The sequence below is a fragment of the Pseudophryne corroboree genome, chromosome 6 (genome assembly GCF_028390025.1).
Source record: "Pseudophryne corroboree isolate aPseCor3 chromosome 6, aPseCor3.hap2, whole genome shotgun sequence".
NCBI classification, from domain to species: Eukaryota; Metazoa; Chordata; class Amphibia; order Anura; family Myobatrachidae; genus Pseudophryne; species Pseudophryne corroboree.
Window position 1 is genome coordinate 260,218,288 of NC_086449.1, and position 13,180 is coordinate 260,231,467.

Sequence of the window (13,180 nt, forward strand, 5' to 3'; positions counted from 1 at the left end):
TTAACCAAGTAACAGTGCAGGAACACACAAAGCACTGGGAGGGCGCCCAGTATCCTCTACGGACTACGAGAAAAGGATTTACCAGTAAGTAATTAAAATCCTATTTTCTCTTATATCCTAGAGGATACTGGGGACGTGCCAAAGCTCCAAAACCGGGTGGGAGAGTGTGGAGGTTCCTGCAGAACTGATTGGCTTCTGATGACCTTCAGTTTGGTCAAAGTATCAAACTTGAAGAACTTAGCAAACGTGTTCGAACCTGACCAAATAGCCGCTCGGCAGAGCTGTAAAGCAGACACACCCCGGGCAGCCGCCAAGGAAGAACCCACCAACCTAGTAGAGTGGGCCTGTACAGATTTAGGAACTGGCAAACCTGCAGTAGAGTAAGTATGCTGGATAGTAAGCTTGATCCAGCGAGCAATAGACTGCTTTGAAGCAGGACACCTAGTTTTATTGGGATCATAGAGCACAAACAGGGAGTCCAATTTTCTGTGGCACGCTGTCCGCTTCATATAGATTTTCAAAGCCCTCACAACATCCTGGGACTTTGAAGTAGTAGAGGTATCGGTAACCACCGGGACCACAATAGGTTAGTTGATATGAAGAGCAGACACCACCTTTGGAAGAAATTGCAGAAGCCAAGGCCAACAGTTTGACTGTTTTCCACGTAAGAAACTCAACGTCAACCTCCTGTAAAGGCTCAAACCATTCACATTGTAGAAACTGCACCACCACAGTTGAGATCCCAAGGTGCCGTGGGAGGCACAAAGGGCAGTTGGATATGCAGAACACCTTTCAAGAATGTCTGAACCTCAGGGAGGGAAGCCAACTGTTTCTGGAAGAAAATGGATAAGGCCGAAATCTGGACTTTTATGGAGCCCAGGCGTAGGCCCACATCCACACCTGACTGCAGAAAAAGCCAAAAACATCCCAGTTGAAACTCCACAGCAGGAAATTTCCGGTTTTCACACAAAGGGACGTATTTTCTCCAAATACGGTGGTAATGTTTAGACGTTACCCCTTTTCTGGCTTGGATCAAGGTAGGAATTACCCTGTCCGGAATGCCTTTCCGGGCTAGAATTTGACGTTCAACCTCCATGCCATCAAACATAAATGCGGTAAGTCTTGATAGACGAACAGCCCCTGTTGCAGAAGATCCTCTCGAAGAGGTAGAGGCCACGGATCGTCCAGGAGCATTTCCAGTAGATCCGAGTACCAAGCCCTTCTCGGCCAATCCGGAGCAGAGGGAATTGCTTGAACCTTTCCCCTTTTTATTCTTTTGAGAATTCTTGGGATCGATGGAAGTGGTGGAAACACATACACCATCTGCTAGACCTATGGAGCCACCAGAGCGTCCACCGCGACTGCCTGTGAGTCTCTCGACCTGGAACAATACCGCCTGAGCTTCTTGTTGAGATGAGAGGCCATCATGTCGATCTGTGGAATTCCCCACCGACGTGTCAAGCACCCGAACACTTCCAGGTGAAGGCCCCACTCTCCTGGGTGGAGGTCGTGTTTGCTGAGGAAGTCTGCTTTCCAGTTGTCTACTCCCATAATGAAGATTGCGGACAACGCCACATCGTGTCTTTCTGTCCAGAGGAGAATCCTTGTTACCTCTGACACTGCAGCTCTGCTCTTCGTTCCACCCTGTCATTTTATGTACGTTACCGCTGTCACACTGTCCGACTGAACCTGGGTGGCTTGATCTTGAAGATGTGATGCTTGTAGAAGGGCGTTGTATATGGCCCTTAGTTCCAGAATGTTGATTGGAAGAATGGTTTCCTGACTTGACCATTTTCCTTGGAAGTGTTCCCCCAAGGTGACTGCTCCTCAACCTCTGAGGCTTGCATCTGTGGTTAGCAGAATCCAATTTTGAATCCCGAACCTTGTGCCCTCTGTCAGGTGAGAAGTCTGAAGCAACCACAGAAGAGAAATCCTGGCTCTTGGCGACAGACATATCTTCTGGTGCATGTGGAGATGCGATCCGGACAATTTGATCCAGTTGGAAGGACTTTGCGTGAGACCTTCCGTACTGCAGCACCTCGTAAGCGGCTACCATCTTTCTCAGAAGGTGAATGCATAGATGCACCTATATCCGGGTTGGTTTCAGAACATCCCGCACCATCGACTGGATTACCAATGCCTTTTCCAATGGAAGGAATACCTTCTGTGCCTCCGTATCCAGTATCATCCCCAGGAACGGAACCCCCCGAGTTGGTTCCAGGTGAGATTTTGGTAGGTTCAGAATCCACCCGTGATCCCGGAGTAGTCGAGTTGAGAGGGCCATGTTGTCCAACAACCGCTCCCTGGATGGTGCTTTTATCAGCAGATCGTCCAGGTACGGGATTATGTTCACTCCCTGTTTGCGAAGGAGAAACATCATCTCTGCCATTACCTTGGTGAACACCCTCTGTGCCGTGGAGAGGCCAAATGGCAGGGCCTGAAACTGGTAGTGACAGTCCTGTAATGCAAACCTTAGATAAGCCTGATGAGGCGGCCAGATTGGGATATGTGGGTACACATCCTTGATATCCAGAGACCCAGAGAATTCCCCTTCCTCCAGACTTGAGATCACCGCTCTCAGAGACTCCATCTTGAATTTGAACACCCGTAAATATGGGTTCAGTGACTTGAGCTTTAAAATGGGTTTTACCGAACCGTCCGCTTTCGGTACCAAAAACAGGTTGGAATAATAACCTTTGTTCTGTAGCCGAGATGGAACTGGAACAATGACCTGAGTCTGTACCAATTTTTGAATTGCATCCTGTAAAATTCTACTTGCCTCCTGAGAAGCTGGTAAGCCTGATTTGAAGAATCTGTGAGGTGGGAGTTCCAGGCAGTGTGGTCCACCATCATGCGGAAGGCTTTGAGGAAACAGAACCCGAGTTCTGTTCCTGTGATCCTGCAGTTGCTTGTTTTCTGGGTTTACCTCTATTGGCTTTGAAGGCTGTAAATAACCTTTGGTTTTATCCAAAAGGACTGCAGAGTTGGAGCAGTAGGTCTTTCTAGCTGTGGGGGCTGCAGAAGGTAGGTATGTAGATACCTGCCGTAGCCTTGGATATCCACTTCATCTCCAAACAGGGCCTCACCTGTGAATGGTAGGCTTTCCACACCTTTTCTGGAATCTGCATCCGCAGTCCACTGACTTAGCCATAGGCTCCTGCGTGCTGACACTGCTATGGCCGTGGTGCGTGCATGGAGCAAGCCTCTCTCTTTTATGGCCTCCACCATAAAATTTGCAGAGTCCTGTATATGCTGTAGGAGTAAAACTATCTCCCCTCTGGGTAAGGAATCTTACCCCTCAATTAGGTTACCTGACCATTTTGCAATGGCCCTAGTGATGCATGCACAAGCTACAGTGGGTCTTTGGGCCACCCCTGCAGCTGTGTACAGAGATTTCAGATTGGTCTCAATGTTGCGGTCGGCTGGTATGGACACAATCTCTATTCATCAGGTCAACCACAGACTGTCTTAAGTATTGCGTCTCTTTCTCATTTTGGGACATTTTATGTGAAATATTTGAGATCATCCCTTTTAATGAATCCAACCATACTGGTTCGGACCCACTAGCCTGAGAATGTGTACTATCCTGAGTACACTGTAGTGACCCCCCTGGGGAAGAAAAACACTCTGCCGTGCATGAGACACACTCCTTTGACATTGTAAAATGTGAAAGAACACACCCACACAGGAGAAAGGTTAAAAACACAGTTAACTCACACAGAGTCCTCTAGAGAGACACGTATGATGGAGCCAGCCACACCGCACCCTTATAGCTAATGAAAAAATGAAAAGCTTAGCTGGGTCGCAAACTAAGTACCCCCTTAATAGGGCTTAATATTCTAATATTGCTCCCCCCTCTTGCTATGACCCCCTGGTACCGCTGAGGTAATCTGGAGTCCTCGTGGAGGAGCTGCGCTTCCCTGCTAGTCTGTCTGTGTAAGTTGCAGAAAGAAAATGGCGCTGGTGAGCTGCTGTATCTGCTCATAGTGAAGCCCCGCCCCCTCAATGGTGCGGGGTGTTCCCGGTTTTATTATACTGGCTGAGGTGATTTTGGTGCTTAACAATGGGTCAGAGCCCCTGTAAGCGCAGTGCCAGTGTGGGTAGTTATTTAAAAACGGCTCAGCTCGCCCCTCATAGTGGTGCAGCAATGCTGATCTGAGCCTGGAGACGCAGCCTGTACTCAGAGCTGCACTCCTACCCTTGTGCAGCCATAATAGCTGGCGACCCGCTAACCGGGACGCCGGCATAGTACTCACCACTCTTCTAACTTCTGGCTCTGTTAGGGGTGGCGGCGTGCTGTGGGAATGTACACTCGCCATGGTGGGACTTGCGAATGGTTCGCTAAGGAGCTCAAGTGTCCGGTCAGCGGGGAACGGGACCATTAACCCTATAGTAGGTTGGGCCGCCCCCCCCCCCCACCCTAAGTTCCACGAAGCAGATAGGCTGGTGCTAAACAGCCCTGTCTGAAAATAACAAACAGAAAAGAAATGCAGAAAACTCTGCAGGAGCTTCCCTAAGCGTGACCGCCTCCTCCGGGCACATTTTCTAAACAGAGTCTGGTAGGAGAGGCATAGAGGGAGGAGCCAGCGCACACTATTGATTTCTTAAAGTGACCAAGGCTCCTAGTGGACCCGTCTATACCCCATGGTACTAAATGGACCCCAGTATCCTCTAGGACAGCGGTGGCCAACCCGCGGCTCTTTCATCTGCCGCATGCGGCTCGGGCAGCTCGTGGCCACCACTGCTCTTAGACCGAGTGACACGCACGCCTCTCCGGCAGTGGTGTCTCTCTTCATACGGCACTGGCCCGTGAGCCAATCAGCGCTCGCGGACCGGCAGCTAAGGCTCCTGATTGGCTGACGGACTGCGAGCTTTGATTGGCTCATGGACCGGCGCCTAATTCAAGAGAGACACCGCCGCCAGAAAGAGCACTGAGCAGCAGCAGCGCGCTGAGCAGGGTGCGGGGGCTGGTGAGCACTGTGGGGACGTGTATCTGCACTGGGGGCATAGCTGGCACTGGGGGCATGTGTATTTGCACTGGGGGCATATTTGGCACTGTGGGGGCATGTGTAGGGGGCATAGCTGGCACTGGGGGGACATGTGTAGCTGACACTGGGGGCATAACTGGCACTGTGGGGCCATATGTATTTGGCACTGGGGCATATCTGCCACTGTATTGGGTCATGTGTATCTGGCACTGTGTGGGGATATGTGTATCTGGCACTGGGGCATAGCAGGCACTGTGGGGACATGTGTATCTGGCACTGGGGGCATAGCTGGCACTGTGGGGACATGTGTATCTGGCACTGGGGGCATATCTGACACTGGGGGCATAGCTGGCACTGTGGGGGCATGTGTATCTGGCACTGTGGGCATAGCAGACACTGTGGGGACATATGTATCTGCACTGGGGGCATAGCAGGCACTGTGGGGACATGTGTATCTAGCACTGAGGGCATATATGTATCTGGCACTGTGGGGACATATATGCCCCCACAGTGCAAGATACACATATGTATCTACCTGGCACTGTGGAGGCACCCATTTTTTGGCGTTTTTATATGTACTGTACTGGGGCATTATATGTATGCGACGCTGAGGTCATACTCCTACAAACGTCATACCAAAAGGTGTGTGCACAAAAATGGGGTGTGGCTTTGTGACAACTATGCCATGCCCCCATTTTTGCGCACGCGCCTAGATAGTGGCTCTTGCTCACAGATCTTTTCTGGCTCTTTGCTTCTGACTGGTTGGCCACCCCTGCTCTAGGACATAAGAGAAATTCTATTTATCAAGTCTAAGCATCAATAAACAATAAATGGGCCCCTTAATGTTGTATTTTTCCTCTAATAGCTATTATTTGTGTATGTATGTATATACAGGAAGACAGACAGAAAGACAGGCAGATATATAGATATCTGTCATCAGGTACAGTAGGTGTTGTGGTGGGTAAGTCCAGCTGCCCTTGAGGGGGCAACATTCAACGATTTAGGGGTGTCAAAATGAAATTATATCTTGCCCCCCAACCAAAAAAGGTGTGGTATGGTTTAGGACCAAAACATTATCTTGACTAAGGGCCAAAACGGTGATTATATACATATATACGCACATGAAATCTTAATAGACAATAGAAGTAAACACGAATGAGGATCACGCAGTACATTAAAGTTTGTAAAATCGTGTGTACTACGTGATACAGACGATCGGGATCCCAGCACCCAGCATACAGGCGACGGGATCCCGACCGCTGGAATGCAGGCAGCGGGGCGAGTGCAAGAGAGCCGCTTGCAGGCTCGCTACGCTCGACACGCTGCTCCCACCACGCTGCGGGCAGGGTGGAGCGCCACTCTCTTTATTCTCCCTCCAGGGGTGTCGTGGGCACCCCAAGGGGGAGAATAGTTGTCGGGGTCCTGGCACCGGTATGCTGAGCGCCGGGATCCCGACAGACGGCATATCAAATGCCTCTCATAAAAATTGCATTAAAAAAAAAAAACCCATGTACCTATAATATGCTCAAAGGGAGTTTAGTGAAGTTCTTCTGAAGGCTTGAAAACTGCATAACATTATCAACAGGGTACATGCAATTTCTGTCTATTTTTTGATACACTGACCAGTACCCCATCTATTGACAGCATGGCCCTTCTCCATCTCCATTTGACCTTCATTGAAGGTATGGCCCAAATCCACTTCTCTTCCTTTGAGCATCAACGACTATGGCTCATGTATGCCTCTATATGAAAAAAAATAAGAATTTACTTACCGATAATTCTATTTCTCATAGTCCGTAGTGGATGCTGGGACTTCCGTAAGGACCATGGGGGATAGCGGCTCCGCAGGAGTCTGGGCACAAAAGTAAAAGCTTTAGACTAGCTGGTGTGCACTGGCTCCTCCCCCTATGACCCTCCTCCAAGCCTCAGTTAGGAAACTGTGCCCGGACGAGCGTACATAATAAGGAAGGATTTTGAATCCCGGGTAAGACTCATACCAGCCACACCAATCACACCGTACAACCTGTGATCTGAACCCAGTTAACAGCATGATAACAACGAAGGAGCCTCTGAAAAGATGGCTCACAACAATAAACAACCCGATTTTTTTGTAACAATAACTATATACAAGTATTGCAGACAATCCGCACTTGGGATGGGCGCCCAGCATCCACTACGGACTATGAGAAATAGAATTATCGGTAAGTAAATTCTTATTTTCTCTGACGTCCTAGTGGATGCTGGGACTTCCGTAAGGACCATGGGGATTATACCAAAGCTCCCAAACGGGCGGGAGAGTGCGGATGACTCTGCAGCACCGAATGAGAGAACTCCAGGTCCTCCTCAGCCAGGGTATCGAATTTGTAAAATTTTGCAAACGTGTTTGCCCCTGACCAAGTAGCTGCTCGGCAAAGTTGTAAAGCCGAGACCCCTCGGGCAGCCGCCCAAGATGAGCCCACTTTCCTTGTGGAATGGGCTTTAACAGATTTTGGCTGTGGCAGTCCTGCCACAGAATGTGCAAGCTGAATTGTACTACAAATCCAACGAGCAATCGTCTGCTTAGAAGCAGGAGCACCCAGCTTGTTGGGTGCATACAGGATAAACAGCGAGTCAGATTTTCTGACTCCAGCCGTCCTGGAAACATATATTTTCAGGGCCCTGACTACGTCCAACAACTTGGAGTCCTCCAAGTCCCTAGTAGCCGCAGGCACCACAATAGGTTGGTTCATGTGAAACGCTGAAACCACCTTAGGGAGAAATTGAGGACGAGTCCTCAATTCTGCCCTGTCTGAATGAAAAATTAGGTAAGGGCTTTTATATGACAAAGCCGCCAATTCTGAGACACGCCTGGCTGACGCCAGAGCTAACAGCATGACCACCTTCCATGTGAGATATTTTAATTCCACAGTGGTGAGTGGTTCAAACCAATGTGATTTTAGGAACCCTAAAACTACATTGAGATCCCAAGGTGCCACTGGTGGCACAAAAGGAGGCTGTATATGCAGTACCCCCTTGACAAACGTCTGAACTTCAGGCACTGAAGCCAGTTCTTTCTGGAAGAAGATCGACAGGGCCGAAATTTGAACCTTAATGGATCCTAATTTTAGGCCCATAGACAGTCCTGCTTGCAGGAAATGCAGGAAACGACCCAGTTGAAATTCCTCTGTGGGGGCCTTCTTGGCCTCACACCACGCAACATATTTTCGCCAAATGCGGTGATAATGTTTCGCGGTTACATCCTTCCTGGCTTTGATCAGGGTAGGGATGACTTCATCTGGAATGCCTTTTTCCATCAGGATCCGGCGTTCAACCGCCATGCCGTCAAACGCAGCAGCGGTAAGTCTTGGAACAGACAAGGTCCCTGCTGGAGCAGGTCCTTTCTTAGAGGTAGAGGCCACGGGTCCTCCGTGAGCATCTCTTGCAGTTCCGGGTACCAAGTTCTTCTTGGCCAATCCGGAGCCACGAGTATAGTTCTTACTCCTCTCCTTCTTATGATTCTCAGTACTTTGGGTATGAGAGGCAGAGGAGGGAACACATACACCGACTGGTACACCCACGGTGTTACCAGAGCGTCCACCGCTATTGCCTGAGGGTCCCTTGACCTGGCGCAATATCTGTCCAGTTTTTTGTTGAGACGGGACGCCATCATGTCCACCTTTGGTTTTTCCCAACGGTTTACAATCACTTGAAAGACTTCTGGGTGAAGTCCCCACTCCCCCGGGTGGAGGTCGTGTCTGCTGAGGAAGTCTGCTTCCCAGTTGTCCACTCCCGGAATGAACACCACCACATGATTTTCCGCCCAGCGAAGAATCCTTGCAGCTTCTGCCATTGCCCTCCTGCTTCTTGTGCCGCCCTGTCTGTTGACGTGGGCGACTGCCGTGATGTTGTCCGATTGGATCAATACCGACTGACCCTGAAGCAGAGGCCTTGCTTGACTTAGGGCATTGTAAATGGCCCTTAGTTCCAGGATATTTATGTGAAGAGACGTTTCCATGCTTGACCAGGCTGGCATCGGTGGTCACCAGCATCCAATCCTGAATGCCGAATCTGCGGCCCTCTAGAAGATGAGCACTCTGTAACCACCACAGGAGAGACACCCTTGTCCTTGGAGATAGGGTTATCCGCTGATGCATCTGAAGATGCGATCCGGACCATTTGTCCAGCAGATCCCACTGAAAAGTTCTTGCATGGAATCTTCCGAATGGAATCGCTTCGTAAGAAGCCACCATTTTTCCCAGGACTCTCGTGCATTGATGCACTGACACTTGGCCTGGTTTTAGGAGTTTCCTGACTAGCTCGGATAACTCCCTGGCCTTCTCCTCCGGGAGAAACACCTTTTTCTGGACTGTGTCCAGAATCATCCCCAGGAACAGTAGACGTGTTGTTGGAATCAGCTGTGATTTTGGGATATTTAGGATCCACCCGTGCTGACGTAGCACTACCTGAGATAGTGCTACTCCGACCTCTAACTGTTCCCTGGACCTTGCCCTTATCAGGAGATCGTCCAAGTAAGGGATAATTAAGACGCCTTTTCTTCGAAGAAGAATCATCATTTCGGCCATTACCTTGGTAAAGACCCGTGGTGCCGTGGACAATCCAAACGGCAGCGTCTGAAACTGATGACAGTTTTGTACCACAAACCTGAGGTACCCTTGGTGAGAAGGGTAGATTGGGACATGGAGATAAGCATCTTTGATGTCTAGAGATACCATATAGTCCCCTTCTTCCAGGTTCGCTATCACTGCTCTGAGTGACTCCATCTTGAATTTGAACCTTTTTATGTAAGTGTTCAAGGATTTTAGATTTAAAAATTGGTCTCACCGAGCCGTCCGGCTTCGGTACCACAAACAGCGTGGAATAATACCCCTTTCCCTGTTGTAGTAGGGGTACCTTGATTATCACCTGCTGGGAATACAGCTTGTGAATAGCTTCCACTACCGCCTCCCTGTCGGAGGGAGACGTTGGTAGAGCAGACTTCAGGAACCGGCGAGGGGGAGACGTCTCGAATTCCAATTTGTACCCCTGTGATACTACCTGCAGGATCCAGGGGTCCACTTGCGAGTGAGCCCACTGCGCGCTGAAATTCTTGAGACGGCCCCCCACTGTGCCTGAGTCCGCTTGTAGAGCCCCAGCGTCATGCTGAAGACTTGGCAGAAGCGGGGGAGGGCTTCTGCTCCTGGGAAGAGGCTGCCTGGTGCAGTCTTTTTCCCCTTCCTCTGCCCCGGGGCAGAAATGAGTGGCCTTTTGCCCGCTTGCCCTTATGGGGACGAAAGGACTGAGTTTGAAAAGACGGTGTCTTTTTCTGCTGAGAGGTGACCTGGGGTAAAAAGGTGGATTTTCCAGCCGTTGCCGTGGCCACCAGGTCCGATAGACCGACCCCAAATAACTCCTCCCCTTTATACGGCAATACTTCCATATGTCGTTTGGAATCCGCATCACCTGACCACTGTCGCGTCCATAACGCTCTTCTGGCAGAAATGGACATCGCACTCACTCTAGATGCCAGGGTGCAAATATCCCTCTGTGCATCTCGCATATATAGTAATGCATCCTTTAAATGCTCTATAGTTAATAATATACTGTCCCTATCCAGGGTATCAATATTTTCAGTCAGGGAATCCGACCAAGCCACTCCAGCGCTGCACATCCAGGCTGAGGCGATCGCTGGTCGCAGTATAACACCAGTATGTGTGTATATATCTTTTAGGATATTTTCCAGCCTTCTATCAGCTGGTTCCTTGAGGGCGGCCGTATCGGGAGACGGTAACGCCACTTGTTTTGATAAGCGTGTGAGCGCCTTATCTACCCTAGGAGGTGTTTCCCAACGTGCCCTAACCTCTGGCGGGAAAGGGTATAGTGCCAATAATTTATTAGAAATCAGCAGTTTTTTATCGGGGGAAAACCACGCTTTATCACACACCTCATTTAATTCATCTGATTCAGGAAAAACTACTGGTAGTTTTTTCACACCCCACATAATACCCTTTTTTGTGGTACTTGTAGTGTCAGAAATATTCAATGCCTCCTTCATTGCCGTGATCATGTAACGTGTGGCCCTACTGGACATTACGTTTGTCTCCTCACCGTCGACACTGGATTCAGTATCCGTGTCTGGGTCTGTGTCGACCATCTGAGGTAACGGGCGTTTTAGCGCCCCTGACGGTGTCTGAGACGCCTGAACAGGCACTAATTGATTTGCCGGCTGTCTCATGTCGTCAACAGTTTTTTGCAAAGTGCTGACATTGTCACGTAATTCTTTAAATACGACCATCCAGTCAGGTGTCGACTCCCTAGGGGGTGACATCACTAACACAGGCAATTGCTCGGCTTCCACATCATTTTCCTCCTCATACATGTCGACACAATCGTACCGACACCCAGCACACACACAGGGAATGCTCTGAAAGAGGACAGGACCCCACGAGCCCTTTGGGGAGACAGAGGGAGAGTTTGCCAGCACACACCAGAGCGCTATATATATACAGGGATAACCTTATGTAAGTGTTTCTCCCTTTATAGCTGCTGTTTTATATTAGCTGCCAATAGTGCCCCCCCTCTCTTGTTTTACCCTGATTCTTGTAGCAGGACTGCAGGGGAGAGTCAGGGAGCCGTCCTTCCAGCGGAGCTGCGAAAGAAAATGGCGCTTGTGTGCTGAGGAGAAAGGCTCCGCCCCCTTCATGGCGGCCTTTTCTCCCGCTTTTTTCAGGAAAACTGGCAGGGGTTAAATGCATCCATATAGCCCAGGAGCTATATGTGATGCATTTCTTTAGCCATATAAGGTTTTTATAGTGTTTTATTGCGTCTCAGGGCGCTCCCCCCCAGCGCCCTGCACCCTCAGTGACCGGAGTGTGAAGTGTGCTGAGAGCAATGGCGCACAGCTGCAGTGCTGTGCGCTACCTTATCTGAAGACAGGAACGTCTTCTGCCGCCGATTTCTCCGGACCTCTTCGCTCTTCTGGCTCTGTAAGGGGGCCGGCGGCGCGGCTCCGGGACCCATCCAGGCTGAACCTGTGATCGTCCCTCTGGAGCTAATGTCCAGTAGCCAAGAAGCCCAATCCACTCTGCATGCAGGTGAGTTCGCTTCTTCTCCCCTTAGTCCCACGATGCAGTGAGCCTGTTGCCAGCAGGTCTCACTGAAAATAAAAAACCTATTTAAACTTTTACTCTAAGCAGCTCAGGAGAGCTACCTAGCATGCACCCTTCTCGGCCGGGCACAAAAATCTAACTGAGGCTTGGAGGAGGGTCATAGGGGGAGGAGCCAGTGCACACCAGCTAGTCTAAAGCTTTTACTTTTGTGCCCAGTCTCCTGCGGAGCCGCTATCCCCCATGGTCCTTACGGAAGTCCCAGCATCCACTAGGACGTCAGAGAAAACTGGCATTCTGTTTTTTCCCGCGCACTAAAAACTTCTTAAGTTTATTGAAGCATTCTGACTCTCAGCTGCTGATATCAGAGACCAATACCTTGAACTCTGCTGCAAAGCTAATGTAAAAAGGTCAGACATTTAAAGTTAAGGCAGGCTTAGGAGACCGTAAAAGCTGCAAATACTTATAAACGCTATATTTAGGTAAGGCAAATTGCATTTTACGCTGTGTTCACCATTTGCGTCTGGCATATAGAAGTTAGTGATTCATAGCACAGATCATAAATTAACCTATCACTAACCATATTTATCTCACAACACCTAAACAGCTAATTTGCTTGTAATTATGTAATTTACAGACTGGTGTCAGCAACTGTTAGCAAGTGATGTGGATTGTAATAGTGTGTAATTGCTGTCTGTGTGGTGGGAACATTCAGTGATTACAGAGAACTCGCTGAAGACTCCTGGAGGGGGAAAAGTTAATAAAAAGTAGTAAGAACAGACACTTGCCTTTGGTGTTCTCACTGTTTACAGTGGCTTGACATTCAGTGCTGGAGGGAGCCTGCTCCTGTCCCTGATTGCTTGCCATCTTTTCAGCATGTCTCTGTCTGGCAAGCTCTCGTCTCAGAGCAATTTCTTCCTGAGTTAATGGCCTGCGAGAAGTGCAGTTACTTGCATGAGAGGTATATCATTGCTAACAGACTGAGAATTACTGGTTCTAAATATTTCATTTCTGTATCTTACAATTACTAAGCAAATCTGGGAAATCACAGCCAGTTGTGTGTAATATACAAAAGCATTCAATAGACATATAAAACGTTAAATAAAAAAC

At 49.2% G+C, this 13,180-nt stretch overlaps 1 protein-coding gene across 1 annotated transcript in view; it reads right to left on the reverse strand.

Annotated features, from left to right (window-relative positions):
• EFL1 (elongation factor like GTPase 1) overlaps window positions 1-13,180 on the reverse strand; it is a 651,720-nt gene that overhangs the window by 408,185 nt on the left and 230,355 nt on the right. The window contains exon 13 of the mRNA XM_063925942.1: window positions 12,859-13,001. Coding sequence (XP_063782012.1) covers window positions 12,859-13,001 — 143 coding nt within the window. The remainder of the gene's footprint in view (window positions 1-12,858; window positions 13,002-13,180) is intronic.